Raw genomic sequence first — 15,238 nt, forward strand, 5'->3', positions numbered from 1 at the left:
AAATAAATTAAATAAATTAAATAAATTAAATAAATTAAATAAATTAAATAAATTAAATAAATTAAATAAATTAAATAAATTAAATAAATTAAATAGATTAAATAAATTAAATAAATTAAATAAATTAAATAGATTAAATAGATTAAATAGGTCAAATAAATTAAATAGATTAAATAAATCAAATAGATTAAATAGATTAAATAGATTAAACAGATTAAATAGATTAAACAGATTAAGTAGATAAGCTAAATCTAGATAATATTATTATATTATAATTAAAAATATATTATATTTTATATATTATTTATATAAAAAAATATATATATTATTAATTAATCTATACTTATTAATCTATTTACTATATCTAATCTTTTTAACCGGCAGGTATAAATAGTAAATATAATAATTATATTTTTATCTAACTATAACTATATGATTAAAATCTTTTTATATTTTAATCTAACCGCCAGATTATAGCCAGATTAAGGTTAAGATATAACAGTCAGGTTAATCCACTCTATATCTGACTAATTATATTCTTCTGCTTGTAATAAAACTTTATCAAAGTTATTTAAAAACTTTTTTAGTTTTATTCTTTTTTATTTTATTATATTTATCTGGTTTAGGGCTTTTTATTGTATATTAGGATTTTTAAATATTTTATTTATTATTATAAGCATATCTTCGAGTTATATTATTTTAATATTTTAAAATTTAATTTAAAAAAGTATCTACTATATTACCTTTCTGTATAGTCGACTGTAACTATAAAAAACTTATTTTAATTTGATAAAATAATAATTTTTATTAATTATAAGTTTTATATATGTATTCAATTTAAATAGTTTATAATTATACTTATTCTTTTTATTAAATAGTTTTATATCAGAATGTTAAGAACGGGGTCTATAGTTCGGCTTGTATAATTATTATAAAAAGTTTTCTTCTAATTTACTGTTAGTAGTAAAAGTTATATTATAATTTTATAATTTATTTATCTGCTCTTCGAAAGCTAGCTTTTATTTTATTATTTTTATATAAAAACCGATTAGCTTCTATAAAAAAAGTTATATATTATTATATATAGCTGCGGACACTGCAGTCGGCTATAATTTTTTTTAATATATTTATTTTATTATTTTAATAAGTTTTTTTAGTTTTATTTTATTCTATTTATATATCTAGTTGGGCTCTGTCTAAAGCTTTTTTAATAAGCTATTTCTAATATTACAGAACGGATAGATTATACTAATTAAAATATACTTTAAAACAAGAAGAAATAGCTGAAAAGCTATTTTATCTATTTATATAAAATTTTTTTATATATATACTAAGCTAGTGCTAGTTTAGTATATAGTATGCGAGGTCTCAGGCATCAACTAGTATCTAAAGCTGAGCTCTATATCAGGGCCTTGGTCCCATAACAAGTACAGCTAGATGATATTAAATTATATTAAAAATATAATAGTATATTAATTTAGATTAGATTTGATATATATTCTAATATTATATATATAACTAGTAAATTATTATTTTTTGTAGCAAATTTTAATAAACTTTATATCTAAGTAATAAATCTTATCTAATACTATTTTATAAATACTTTTAACTATTATTTTTTTTATTAATATAGTAGTTTTAGTTTTATTAGATATTATAATACTAACTGGGCCGGTTTATATATTCTTAATACTATATTAACTTCCAGCTATATCTTTAAGCTTACTAACAGGCTGGTTTTTTAAAGTTTAAAAAAATAAACTACTATTTTATTATTCTTTATTAAAAGTAAATATATTGCTTAAGCTGTTATAATCTAAGAAATCTTTTAGCTATAACTTTTTTTACTAAATTAGATATTTAATATTTTAAAGCTATACTAGTATTAATAATAAAACCTATTATAATTTATATAGATAACTAATCTACTATTATCCTAGCCAAAAATCCAGAATTTTATATAAAAACTAAATATATATTTATTAAATAGTATTTTATATAATATAAAGTACATACTAAGAATATTAAATTTATTTATATTAGTACAATAAATTAAGCTGTTAATAGTTTTATAAAGCTGTTTAAACATCTTGCTTATTCTTACTTTATTAAATAGTTTAGTATAGTAGATCTTATTTAACATTTTTATATTTATATTCTTTTTTTTTTATTTTAGAAATATAAGCAGCCTTACATCTTTCTTTCTTATATATAACTTAGTAGCGATCTTCTTGTTTATAGAAGATATAATATATATAGGGTCACGTGACCTTTGGATCTTACCATCTCTTCGAGAAAGAACTATATAGCTGTATCTATCTCCAATACACACACTCATGTGCTCTTACAGTGTTAAGCGGAAAATGCTGAAGCGCGTGCCACTCGAACAGCAAAGCTCCGGTTTCAGTGTCGATTTCCTGGAAGATTCCGTCGAGAACCCACCCAGAAGTCCCCCCAACCGGACTCAGATCCCCTAAGACGGGGCTGTACACAATCACGATTGCAGTGCCATCCTAAGTGACGTGGAACTCATGTTTGTCTGCTGCTGGGTAGCCAACCGGCTGAATCTGATGCCGTTCCCGATAGGAATTGTCAAGCTGCATGGCTGAATTAGAATTAAAATGCTACTTGGCGTGCTGCAGTTAGAGGGGGACGCCTTGCATACCATGTATCCTGCTCCGACAGGGGGGTCTAGTTCATTATTCCCCATCCAGTAAGTCAGGTACGTCTCGCCTCGATACTTCTGAGCCTTCAAATGCTGAATTCTCTGGTTCAATTCCCTCAACGATTCCGCTTGGTTCCATACAAGGGTACCGTTGGCGTCCAGAATCATCCCCCGAGCCATGCCAGTGGCAGAATCACGGGGTGTGAGAAATACCAATTTTCCGGCACATTGGGAGCCCTGATGGACAAATTGGACAACTGGTGAACCTTCCTCCAAAGTTGCATATTGTTGTGTAGGAGTCATTAAGAGTGGCACGCATGACCCATCCTAACACCTGTCACCTCATCGGGACACACCCATAAGGCTACGACTCATCCGGCAATTTGATCAATTTGTCATACATGATCGCCGCAACTATTGCTGAGACAGGTGCATATAGTGGAGCCATACTGGCTTCCAAACTCTATGGCTGAACCCTTCGCTCCTCATATGCTCTTCTTCTTCTGGACCAGAGTCTCTTGTTTGCTTGCCTGAGTAATCTGCAGTGGGAACGATGAGGGGGTTTTCTCTTGCATGGAATCAAACATCTTGACCGCTTGTCTTGGGAATGCCGCCGCCGGCGGCCCATCACTCACGCAAACGATTCTACCTGCTCATCGGAGCTGCCACGGGTGCTCTTCTTACAGCAGATCAAAACCAAGAACAGCGAGTATTTATTATTGAATATCTCTGACAAGGTTTTTATAAATAGCTTGCTGAGCAAAAAGGCAAAAACATACAACAGAAGGGATTCGCTGGTGGTCACCCACCCAACTACTAACCTCCCGGCGTGTGGCTTAAGTACGGCTGAGCGGACGGGAAGCCCTGTTTTCCACACCCTGTGGTCGTATGTGTTCGTTCGAAGCCTAAACTACCTTACGTACCAGTGGATTAAACAGTGCCCAGTAACCGAGAATGTCATGGTCTTGGAAGCATACACGAATGTCTGTTCACGTCACGGGGGGTCAACACGGAAGTCAACCCCGCCTAGGACTGTAGGGCTACGTAGTTCATGCACCGTCAATCTAAGTTTCATTTGGGCTAGAAGAAGGGCCTCAAAGTAGCTATGCAAGTCCTTGCGTTGATCTTGCCACCAGGGAGCATAGATGTAGCTCGAATTGGGATGTTGAGGCTACCGGAGATCGTGCATGAGTCAGCTAGTCAGTGGGGATACGTCAGTTTGTACAACAGGTTATGCAAGATCACATGTAATTACAAGCAAGGATTGTGGATGCCATGACAAGCAACCATCCCTTGACATCATTCATTTATAGAAGGTTTACGAGTACCTGGGGACCACATTTCACGCTACCATCGATCTCTCGCTGCTTCCCACAATACCAAGATGTCCAGACCGACTATGGATGAGCCTCCACAAGAAATTGTCTCTCCCGAAGAGTTCAAAGCCGCCCGCGCCCAACTCCTGCAAGATGAAAAGGCCGTGACGTATCTCTCGCAAGCCGTCGCTGCGGCCCGTCGCCGACTTCCCATGGTAAAGGTCGACGATCCAGCTCGCTTCTGCTTCGACACGGTGCACGGGGAACAGTCCCTCCTTGATCTCTTTGACGGGCGCAAACAACTGATCCTCTGGCACGTGATGCTGGCGACCGAGGCCGACGGCCACGACGGCATCGCGCACGCCTGCATGGACCATATTCCCCCTCTCCAGTACCTGCACAGCAGAGACACCTCCTTCGTCGCTGTTATGCCCACCCCCTTGCAAGGGATCACCGAGCATGCAACCCGACTGGGGTGGAAGTTTCCATTTCACAGCTCGACCAAAACACATCAGGCATGGAAGCATGCGGAGGCAAACGGAGAGACCATCACTTGGAAGCCCAGCAATGGATTTTTCGGGGTGAGTGTGTTCATCAGGGAAGAAGACGAGGTCTTTCACACATATGAGACGTCGGATCGAGGGATCGAGGCGATCTTGTCCACCTATCAACTCTTGAATATGACGCCGTTGGGTCGGCAGGAGGAGGGGGGGGGGGGGATGGAATGAGCCGATTTCGGTCATCTAGATGATGGACAGGGCTTTACTGTACGCTTCAGCCACGAAGAGAGATTCCAGAATAAAGACATTTATATCATTAAGTATACAGACGGGACAAGGAGGGGGTAGCCACTGCATGTGATGTAAAGGTACAATGACCATGGGTGGCGTTCTGGGGATGACTGACCTCCCCCCACATGACCGGTTGGAAAGCAGCGCCCGCATCCTCGGGCGGGGGATGACAAGCAGCACTGATGGCGGCGCTGCAATGCGCTGCCAACGGCATGGGAGACTTGAAGCGACGCGCACCCAGCAGTAGCAGTGCGCACAACGCCACCCCGAGGAGGATGATAGTCATTAGAATAGCCATCGGAGAAAAGCCACATCCATCGGGGGAGTCATCGTAATCGACCTCCCCAGACACGTTGTACACATTCCAGTCGACGGAGTAGAAGCTTTCGGTGAGGAGCCAATGCAGGGCGGCAGACATGACAAACAACGGGGCGCTGTATCGGATCGGCAAGGAGAGGTAGTAGGAGGATCGTTGGTGGACCCGGGGCCAAGAAACGCGGAGAGGCTTGCGCTGCGTCGCATAGTCGTTGTACTCGGCCGTGACCAGCATGCACGATAGCAGGTTTTTGCTGACGAAGTACAAGATGGAAAACACCAGTTGGGGGGAGTTGGTCAAGAGAACCAGGGCCAGGATGTTGCTGGTGCCGAAATATAGCCCGGTTTCGTAGTTCGGACTCCCGAATCCCAGGTACCACTGGTCTTCCAGAGACCATTCTGCTTCGGTGACGAGGGCGTGATACAGCCAGCTGGGCACGCCGATACAGGCGGAGAACCTGGGAAGATTATGTTAGGGTATAAATCCAACTCATTGGGTCGGGAAAGACTGACAGGAAGAGAGCAAGCACCCATCGTTTCCAACTCGCAGCTTGGAACCAGAACTTCCGACCGGACAACTTCCTGGGACGAAGTCCCTCCAACACCCCTTCACTTGGGGAGGTGGAGCTATTCGTGGAGATGTTCACCAAAGCGATGTCCATCGTTCTCTGCGACCGCAGGGAACACAGCCAGCGCCGAAAGATACTCCCACCACTGGGTGCGAGTTCCCAGGGGTCAGGACCATGGGTCATATCTTCCCGCGACATGAGACACCGGTTCTGGGTAGTGAGATCAGGCTGGTTGAGGAACGAGGCGACGGCGTCGCCCACTCGCAGTAAGATCCCTGGACGGTTCGTTCGAGCGGCCAAGAACATACATACAACCTTGACGATATTGCTGACAATCACTGCAAGGGCGATCGACGGGCTGAAAAGCAGCTCACATCGTTGGACTGCACGCTTGGCCATGCAGTGGGAAATCGGGATTTGGGGGAACCCATCAGGGTTCTCGTATGCGATGGCAGACGAGTAGAGATTCCAGCTGAGCCCCTGCGCTGTCCACGTATTGTTCGCTATCGCGGTCTTAGCGACCGCAGTCCCTTCGTCATTCGTGTAGTCGTAAATGGAGGTATAACCATCCATCATCGCGCTAAAGCTGCTTTGGTTCCGGAAAGACCGTCGGTCGGCCACAAAGATCAGGGTAGACTGTTGAGTGTTATATTGCACATCATAGCTGTCGAGACACTCTTCGTTGGTCATGTTGGTGAAAGTTCCATTGAAGATCTCGGTGCGAATCGCCTCAGGGGTGCTCCCCACTGCCGCATAGAAGTTGGCCGAATGGTTCGCCTGGACCAGCGACTCGGTCGGAGACAGATCGTCCGGGATCAAAACCATGGCATAGTTGTAGGTCACGATCGAGGCGTATACCACGGAGTTGTAGCTGTATAGACGCAGGTCAGTGCGGGATACGGGAAAGCGTGATTAGGGATAGGGCACGGGCATCATTGACACACAGCATATGGATGGGGGTTGAGCTGAGAAGAAGCAACAGCCACAGGACTTTCCGCTTAGGGTTCATGATGCGGAAATTGCGCCAGCTCACAACTCCTATATCCAGCCAGCGGCGTTGCTTGTGTTCCCGGTCCACATCCTCGCGGGTGGGGGCTCCCACGCACTGCAGGGCATGGCTGCTGGCCGCAAGTAGGGCAGTGGAAAAGAGGTTGATGATGATGTGGATGGCGGTCGCCCAGTGACTGGTTCGATTACAGTGACCGTGGTACAATCGGAGTCGCGAGAAGCTGTGCGCGGTGGTTCGTTTGGAATAGCCGATTCCCATCGCGATAAGGATAAAGATTAAATTCACACATGCAATCGCCGTGGCAATGTAAGCACAGAGCAAAGCACCTTGCATCCATTCTTGACCCGGTGGGCGCTGAACTCGCGTCGATCTCCCACCTCGATTTCTCCTCTGTCTGGTTATACGCTGCCTAGAAAACGAGCGAAATGGACTCCAAGTCGGATAACTTGAACCAGCCACAGACGACCAATTCCGAATTTGGGAGTCTCCCAGATCAGCAGTCTGGACAGACGGACTCTTTTGTCCTCCCCACCGCGCCCCAATAGTCATGATTCCCTATGAGGCCATCAAATCTGACATGACCGACCACCTGTTATGTGGGGTAGAGACATAACCTGGAGACCATCCAGGAGACCATCTGGCTCGAGGGGAGATTTGAACGATTTCTCCCCTCCACTTTTGCTGGTGGGCCACTTTTCCCGTCCTGACTTGTTTAGCGCCAAGTCGGTCGATGCTAAGAATATCGCCGCGTTGCCTAGGTACCGGTGATTGGCGGAGACCTCAAATCCCGTCACTTGTGCTCCACTTGCAGCTGAGAGCCTGGGACTCTATTCGAGTATGGGCTCGCCCAGGCGCAGCTTGCAACTCACAATGCCAAGACCCCTCTGTCTGGGCTTGTTCTTTGATCGCGTTCTTGGCAGTTGTCCTCGCTCCCCGGGCCGTACGCGGGCCCGGGGTTGAGTCTCGCCTGCCCAAACTATCTGCTCAGTCGCTCAACTGATAAATAAGTGGTTTCCTAAAATATCTCGGATTTCTATACCTATTCAACCTGGTCAGGGCTCTACTTTTCGACAATCTGCCAGTAACCCGTCGGCGTTCCTGAGTGATCCGGCCACGTGATCCAAGGCGATTCACCAGGCTTGTTTACACGCAAAGAACTCAGCTAATTTGACCAACCATCCGACCACCCAGAATCAGGATATCATTCGATATCATCCATCCCTGAGCTTTATCATAATGCTCCCGTCATTTTGGTTGAGTGTCGTGGGCTTCCTCCGAAAGCAAGATACATATCCCCGTCCGTCTAGGATTAGGCCAAAGCGCATCAAGATGGATGATCATTGCAAGGCGCACCGCGCGTTGATCTGACGTAGTGCTACTTAGGCATACCTCTACAGGGAAACTTACTGATTATCGTCTTCACAATAAATGTTAACCTAGGATGAGGTTTAAGTAAGGCGACAGTCAGGCCATTTGCGCTGCAACGGGACGATAAGGCTGATAAGACATGGCCGGGCGATGAAAGCCGAGGCTGTGGCCCTGTCTCTCCGTCAGGAGTCCCGTTCGTATACAGGAGGTTCTCTGAAGAAGTCATTGCAATGGAAGCGATCTTGGAAGTTCGTCTTGAGGTAAGACGTGGTGACTTGGATAAATTGCAGACTGCTTGATGCTAGCTCAAGATCGCATGGGATGAGGTAAGCCGGCTCTCGAGCACGCAATTCCCGCCTACGCTGAGTACAGTACCTTCCCCAAGGATCCGGGCAAAGATCGCCCCTGGTTTCCATGTCCACGAAGTAGGAGCCCAGCACGCACAGATGTATAGCACACCATTCACGATCACTATTGGTCTTTCTCTCTACGGCGGACACGAAAAGAGGATGCGTCGGTCGCAAATCGAAGGCTTAGCATTTTCAAGTTGCAGCATTGCAGAAGCGAGTTTCGGGAGGGCCACCGAGGGCGGGCAAATAAGCTTAATCTGCCCTGAAATTCAGCCAAGCACCTCATCCGAGACTTTCTTAGGCGATCGGTATCGGCCGACAGCTCCAATGCGATGTATACATTGCACACGTATTGGGCCGGAAGACCGCATTAGCGAATTCGTTCTCATCCATAGACCCCCAAAGTGTAAATCGACTTGATTCACTACCAAGGATAGATCGTCTGTTCATCTCTCGTCATTGCAGTTACCAATGATGTGCTAAACCGCAACATGGGACGTCAAGTCTTCATACGGGTACTGGTGGCTACACATACTTGAAGTAGCCGCAGGTGGTCGTTGCCCAAGCCATACCAACACAACGATCGAAATCACCCACCTTGCTGTGGACATCAGTCACTATGTCTGCTACCGACTCAATCGACCACATCACCACCGAAGCCAAGGGCACCTCATCGGCAGTGGACATAGAGCAACAAGGCTCCCACCATCTGGACGAGTCCAAGCCAGCGAGGTCTCTAGGCGCCGGAGTGGGTTACGCCCGTCATCCAAAAGCTATAGTTCTAACCATCCTGCAGTCGGCTCTCGCCTTGGGCGCATTCGGCACGACATTGACGACGCTGTCCTTGAGCCTGATGGAATGGCGTGGAGTGACCACGACCAACGTCTTTGTTGCCAACTTCTTCTTTATTGCGGCCTTTGGCCTGGTGGTAACGGCCCAGTGGGAATTCTCCATCGGGAATGGATTTGCCTACACTGTGTTTAGTGCATTTGGTGAGTATCATCCCAACCGGACCGGACCCACCACAAGTGCAATATATACTAATTAAGCGAAGGACTCTTCTATGCAGGGTATGGAGCCATTCTGACTCCGGCTTTCGGAATTGAGCAAGCATATGGCGGCGATACTGTGCAGTACAACAATGCGCTAGGGTTCTTCATGATTCTTTGGACGGTCTTCGTGTTTACCTTCCTCATTGCTTCTCTACCCAGCAATCTCGCCTATATTGCCGTGTTCTTCCTGGTGGACCTGGGGTTCTTGACCGTGGCTGCCAGCTACTTTGCCGAGGCGGACGGACACCATGCGGCTTCAATTGCGCTGAAGAAGACCGGAGGAGCGTCGTGCTTTGTGGCCGGGTTAGCCGGGTGGTATATTGTGTTTCATCTACTGTTGCAAGACTCGATTGTGGACTTGCCTTTGGGAGATACGTCACGCTACTTTGGTAGGAAGAAGAGGAAGATGAACTAGTGGTGTGAATCCTGTCTAGTATGGGTAGGATTCTTTGTACTGTACCAATAATCACCCTAGAACGAGCAGGTTCTGGGTCCCTGCCTGCATGCCTCAGGCACTAGACACTATTCCCTTTTGGGCGGCACGTGCCGGGTTGGGGGGGGGGGGGGCGCGGCGTGTGCTTATCGCCGACCGGGGAGATTGTGATTGTTGTTTCTGAGTCCTCCTCCTCTCCTACTCCGTCCGGCTGATGCTTTTCTGTCAGCCTGAGCATTCCTCCTCCTCTTCTCCTTGCAGAGGCCACCAATTTGGCGATATGAAAAACGTTCGCATCACTTCTCTTCCCTCTGATCGCTCACTCGCATCCAAAGGTGAGTGTTCCTGCTTTCTGGATTGTTCCAGCCCAGCCACTGCTGAAGTCTTCGACCTGACACGACCACGAATGCCGCAGACTGTCGCCTTTGCACCAAGCGGCGCATCCGATGCGACCGCACTCTCCCTCACTGTCACAAATGCACCTCCCGCAGTCTCTCCTGTCCCGGCTTCGACGCCTTTCAGCTGAAATGGACCCAGACGATTACCCATAAGCCTAGTTCTTCCATCAAAGACACCAGCACAACAGCGGAAAGGTTATCAGATGAGCTGGCGGTCGCAATCCGCCCCGAGGCCGATGCGAAGTCATCGCAAGATGCTCTCTGGCGCGCCCCGTCTCCAACCGGTGATCATATTCTCGTACAACACCACTCGTCGACGGACTTCTGTGACAAACTGCTCCACTACTTTCACGTTATCGTGGTTCCTCGTTTGACTTGGCTGGATAGTGTGGATAACCCGTGGAGAAAGGCCATTCTTCCACTTACCTGTCGCTCCGCCTCTCTCCGACTGTCGCTCCTTAGCCTTGCAGCCGCTCACCTGTCAGTTACATCCGCCCCTGGCAGCGCACAGGCACTTGTGGCACAGAGAGCCTACCCTATTCTAAGAAACCGCACTCTCCAGGCTCTGAATCAAGCCATCACCCGCGAAGTCAGTCACCATCCTCGGAAGGATACCGTGGCCGGAGGCGGCGGGTGTTCCGCCCTCACAATCATCCTTGCCACGGCAGTCGCCCTCTGCTACGAAGAGATGTTAATCCCAGAGTCCACAAATTGGAATGTGCACCTGCAAGCGTGCCGTGCGATGATAGAATGGAACCAGTCGCGAAACAGTGGCCGGCAGTCCAACGATGCTTTGTCGAGATTCGTTGTCAAAGAGGTGGAAGATTTCGAGATCTTCAAGAATCTCGTGTCTTTCTCGACGCAGCAACCCAGAACCAAATGCCCCCTGCAGTCAAGGCCCGAAGACCGTCTCTGGGCCTTTACGATTCTGATTAGTGAAATCACCGCAGTGGAGCGTTCCAACTATGAGCTCCATGGCGAGGGGTACGGGCTTGGCGAGCACGAGATGGGCATGTGGCGAGAAAGAGTGGAACAAGCTTACAGGCAGGTCTGTGTCACTGCGGCTTCTGCTTCGCGGCATGATGAGGCCACCCGCATCCACTTTAATGCTATGGTGAAAGCTCATTACTATGCTATTCTAATTTATGTTGAACAAGCCCTGGCGCCTCGCGGACATGCAGAGTGGGCCATCACTCTCCACCTGTCCATCCTGTTCCAAGACCTTCAAGGCCTCGTGAAAGACACCTCGCATGTATTCTCGCATGTACTGTTCTTCCCCCTATTCATTGTGGGTACCGAATGTTGGGGCGATGAGCACAGACAAAGCACAATCCAGAGAGCCTTCGTGGAACTAATCGCCGCGACGGGCGCATGGTGTAACCACACTGTACTGCAGTTCTTACGGGCCCTCTGGGCTCGACCGGACTACTGGGGTATGGGGCAATGGATCAGGTATGCTCGGGAGAATGAGAGCGAGATCGGCCCGTTCATGCTTTTCTGAGCGAGCTGCAGCCCCTCAGACCAGACTCATGTGACAGGGTCAACATCCCTGAGCCCACAATCAACACAGCATGAGCAGACGTGGGCTTGGTGTGGTAGCACATAGATCGGGGCAAGTGCTGCAGGGACGGCATATCCGTGCATCAGGACACGCCGCCCCCGCCGATCGCACCGGATGGGGCTGTCCCGATTCAGCCTAAATTGCACGAACCCTGCAGATGTTTCAGTATGTCGAATCTTCAGGAGTACTGCGGGGTTACGTTAGTCCACCTACCGCAACTCGACATTCTCTCCGGGTAGCTGCGAGAATACGGGCTCCTCTTGATGGTATATAAATGATTGATTGGATGTTTCGAAAACCGATGCGATGGCCGCAGCGCTTTGATCTCAATTTGGATCGACAAGAGCCCACAGCATGTCCTGTCGAGTACTCCTACTTCTTTCGCTTGCATGCGCTCATGTGAGTGCTGCCCTCGATGGCAGCAGATACATGTGGTTCACCCAACCCGGCCGATGGCCTACCTTTGAAGAAGGGATGCCGATTGGCAATGGTCGAATCGGAGCGACAATCTATGGTGGCGGAGCAGAGGTCGTCGGCATCAATGAGAACTCCATCTGGACGGGGCCCTTTCAGGATCGGACACCACTCAATGCGACGGAAATCGAGCCTGTTGTTCGGGAGCTTCTGCTGAATGGCAACATTACTGAAGGTAACGTCTTGACCATGGCCCAGATGATCCCAACCAACAACTCGCCGCGGGCTTACAGCTACTTTGGCAACGTCAATCTGGACTTCGGCCATCCTGATGTGGACATGTCAAATTATGTCCGTTGGCTTGACACGAAGGAAGGAATTGCCGGGGTAAGCTACAGTATAAACGGGGTGAACTATACGTAAGCTTTTCAACAAGAGGTGCTTCATGCAACTTGTCACTGATACCTGACTTCGCAGCCGAGAGTATGTCGCCAGCTACCCGCAAGGTGTTCTGGTGGCGCGATTTAAGGCCAGCCGACGGGGAGCACTGAACATCAACGCCACAATGACCCGGATCAAGGATATCAAGTCGCTTTCGGCCAATGTGGCCAAAGGCAACAATTCTCTTACTCTAATCGGCACCAGTGGACAATCCGAGAGTGAGGATCCAATTGAATGGACGGGCGAAGCTCGCTTCAAATCCGATACAGGTACGTTCATTCTGACAGGCACATACAGTTGCTAACATTTGCAGGAATGTTCAACGTATCCGGTTCCTCTCTACTCATACATAATGCAACAACCCTGGAGATGTATTTCGACGTGGAAACCAACTTCAGATATACATCACGAGATGCGCGAGAGAAGGAGATGCGCAAGAAGATAAACAATGCTTACACGCTTGGGTATGACGCTGTGAGAGCAGCAGCTGTTGCTGATACCAAATCACTCTTGGACCGGGTTACACTTGACTTGGGCACGTCGCCAAATGGGTGGGCGAGTCTTCCAACCGACCGGCGCATCAGCATTGCCCGCAATACATCTGCCGACGTACAACTCACTGTGCTAGTGTTCAACTTTGGTCGACACCTACTCGTCGCCTCATCGCGCAATACAGACAATGTGACATCGCTGCCAGCGAACCTACAGGGTATCTGGAATAACTCCACATCGGCTCCGTGGGGAGGCAAATACACCATCAACATCAATATTGAGATGAACTATTGGCCCGCCGGACCAACCAATTTGATCGAGACGCAGGGACCCTTGTTTGATTTGATGGCATTTGCCGATGTTCGTGGACAGTCATTGGCCAAGCGCATGTATGGCTGTCCTGGCACCGTGTTCCATCACAACCTGGATCTGTGGGGAGACCCTGCGCCAACGGACAACTACACTGCGTCCACCATGTGGCCGATGGGGGCTGCATGGCTGGCGTGGCACATGATGGATCACTATCGCTTCACCGGGGATACAACATTCCTCCGCCAAGTGGCATATCCGTTCTTCGTTAAAGTTGCTGCGTTCTACGAGTGCTACACCTTCCCCTACCAGGGCTACCAAGTCACGGGGCCATCTCTATCGCCGGAGAATAACTTCTATGTTCCTGCTGATGAGACTGTCGCTGGCGCGGCGCAGAGCGTCGACGTAGCCCCCGCCATGGACAACCAGCTGATGACCGAGGTGTTTCGAAGCCTTTTAGATGCAGCCTCGATCTTAGGGATAAACGGCACAGCCGTGCAGACGGCCAAAGCATTTCTGCCCCTCATCCAAACCCCGTTGATCGGCTCTTTAGGACAGATCCTGGAGTGGCGCAAGGAGTACAAAGAAAAGGCCATCGGGCAGAAACACCTTTCACCCCTGTGGGCTCTGATGCCCGGTCGGCAATTCAGTCCGCTGTTGAACAGCACCCTTGGGACTGCGGCCGAAGTGCTCCTGGACCGACGTGTTTCCCACGGGTCTGGGACAACCGGCTGGTCTCGGACCTGGCTGATCAATCAGTATGCCTGGGTATTTCGCGGTGATGACGCGTGGGAGCAATTGACCCAATGGTTTGCGGTATACCCCACTCCCTATAACTTGTACAACACCAATGAAGGCCCGGTCGGCCCGTACCAGTTCCAGATTGACGGCAACTTTGGGTTCGTGAGTGGCGTCACGGAGATGCTATTGCAGAGCCATGCCGGGATCACCCATCTGCTGCCGGCTTTGCCATCTGCCTTACCCAAGGGATCAGTGACGGGGTTGGTGGCCAGGGGCAACTTTATAGTTGACATCCAGTGGGAGGCGGGGAAGTTGGTTCATGCGAATATCACCTCGCGTGCTGGTGGGGAGTTGCAGCTGCGGTGTATGAATGGCTCCTCGGTTGCGATTAACGGGCAGGGTTACACGGGGCCGGTCAGGACGAAGGTTGGGGAGACGTATGTTGTCACGCCGGTCTGATACACGCGATGTTTGCTATCAAACAATCACGACTGGGCTCCCCGCACCTAGTTGAACAGCTAATGGCATCGCACCATGTAAATGGAACCTTTGTTGTGTTTTGCATAGATTTTAAATTTCCATCGACGGGTGTCCACTATTTATACTCCGCGGAGACCTATGAAGAAGTCAAGAACTGTGTAATGTTTTGACCTGATATATGGTTACTGAGTTGATATCAAATGAGATGGACTACCGTGGACTCAATCCGAGCCAGAGACCTATCGGCAAAGGTGGCATGTTCTCTACTCTCCAGTGTAGTGCCTCTTATCTCCTCAGCGTATCTTATCATAGCAACTTCCCCTCACGCTCGCCAAGTTAGTTAATGCCGCCACCTCTGGCCGCGTCCTCTCGTGCGGGGAAGATCCCGTCCTATAGCCTCGAGTCTTATCAGCGCGCAGAGTAGTTGGTCACAATCCTCGACCATCATGCAGCCCTTCCCAAACCGTCTTTCTTATCTGGCGTCGGCCAAGGCACGGCACGGTCGGGATGGAGGCATAAATACAGACTTACCGT

General features: G+C 48.0%; 6 protein-coding genes across 6 annotated transcripts, besides 1 other annotated feature; 4 read left to right on the forward strand and 2 right to left on the reverse strand.

The window, feature by feature from the left end:
- Window positions 1–2,513: 2,513 nt before the first annotated feature.
- BO95DRAFT_463183 (uncharacterized protein) lies at window positions 2,514–2,968 on the reverse strand (the record flags this gene model as incomplete). The annotated part of the gene is made up of 2 exons (XM_025588970.1): window positions 2,514–2,597; window positions 2,666–2,968. The coding sequence occupies 2 exons, from the start codon at window positions 2,966–2,968 to the stop codon at window positions 2,514–2,516; spliced, it is 387 nt and encodes a 128-aa protein (XP_025442652.1).
- Window positions 2,969–3,296: 328 nt separating this feature from the next.
- Window positions 3,297–3,545: a sequence feature (Protein overlapping with rRNA (BO95DRAFT_362010, RAH46132.1) was converted to a misc_feature.).
- Window positions 3,546–4,064: 519 nt separating this feature from the next.
- On the forward strand, window positions 4,065–4,709 carry BO95DRAFT_361809 (DUF899-domain-containing protein; the record flags this gene model as incomplete). The annotated part of the gene is made up of 1 exon (XM_025582543.1): window positions 4,065–4,709. One exon carries the CDS (start codon window positions 4,065–4,067, stop codon window positions 4,707–4,709), a length of 645 nt encoding a protein of 214 aa, XP_025442654.1.
- An 88-nt stretch (window positions 4,710–4,797) lies between these two features.
- Window positions 4,798–7,214, reverse strand: BO95DRAFT_473162 (uncharacterized protein; the record flags this gene model as incomplete). The annotated part of the gene is made up of 4 exons (XM_025589705.1): window positions 4,798–5,545; window positions 5,601–6,527; window positions 6,601–7,042; window positions 7,070–7,214. The coding sequence occupies 4 exons, from the start codon at window positions 7,212–7,214 to the stop codon at window positions 4,798–4,800; spliced, it is 2,262 nt and encodes a 753-aa protein (XP_025442655.1).
- Window positions 7,215–9,002: 1,788 nt separating this feature from the next.
- BO95DRAFT_412533 (uncharacterized protein) lies at window positions 9,003–9,850 on the forward strand (the record flags this gene model as incomplete). Its single annotated transcript, XM_025584245.1, has 3 exons — window positions 9,003–9,131; window positions 9,180–9,375; window positions 9,438–9,850. The coding sequence occupies 3 exons, from the start codon at window positions 9,003–9,005 to the stop codon at window positions 9,848–9,850; spliced, it is 738 nt and encodes a 245-aa protein (XP_025442656.1).
- Window positions 9,851–10,079: 229 nt separating this feature from the next.
- On the forward strand, window positions 10,080–11,974 carry BO95DRAFT_119185 (Zn(II)2Cys6 transcription factor; the record flags this gene model as incomplete). Its single annotated transcript, XM_025580430.1, has 2 exons — window positions 10,080–10,203; window positions 10,284–11,974. 2 exons carry the CDS (start codon window positions 10,083–10,085, stop codon window positions 11,765–11,767), a joined length of 1,605 nt encoding a protein of 534 aa, XP_025442657.1. The 3' UTR covers window positions 11,768–11,974.
- A 207-nt stretch (window positions 11,975–12,181) lies between these two features.
- BO95DRAFT_452760 (glycoside hydrolase family 95 protein) lies at window positions 12,182–14,683 on the forward strand (the record flags this gene model as incomplete). Its single annotated transcript, XM_025588173.1, has 3 exons — window positions 12,182–12,660; window positions 12,719–12,951; window positions 12,996–14,683. 3 exons carry the CDS (start codon window positions 12,182–12,184, stop codon window positions 14,681–14,683), a joined length of 2,400 nt encoding a protein of 799 aa, XP_025442658.1.
- Window positions 14,684–15,238: the final 555 nt, after the last annotated feature.

The sequence above is a fragment of the Aspergillus brunneoviolaceus genome (genome assembly GCF_003184695.1).
Source record: "Aspergillus brunneoviolaceus CBS 621.78 unplaced genomic scaffold BO95scaffold_30, whole genome shotgun sequence".
Taxonomy (NCBI): Eukaryota; Fungi; Ascomycota; class Eurotiomycetes; order Eurotiales; family Aspergillaceae; genus Aspergillus; species Aspergillus brunneoviolaceus.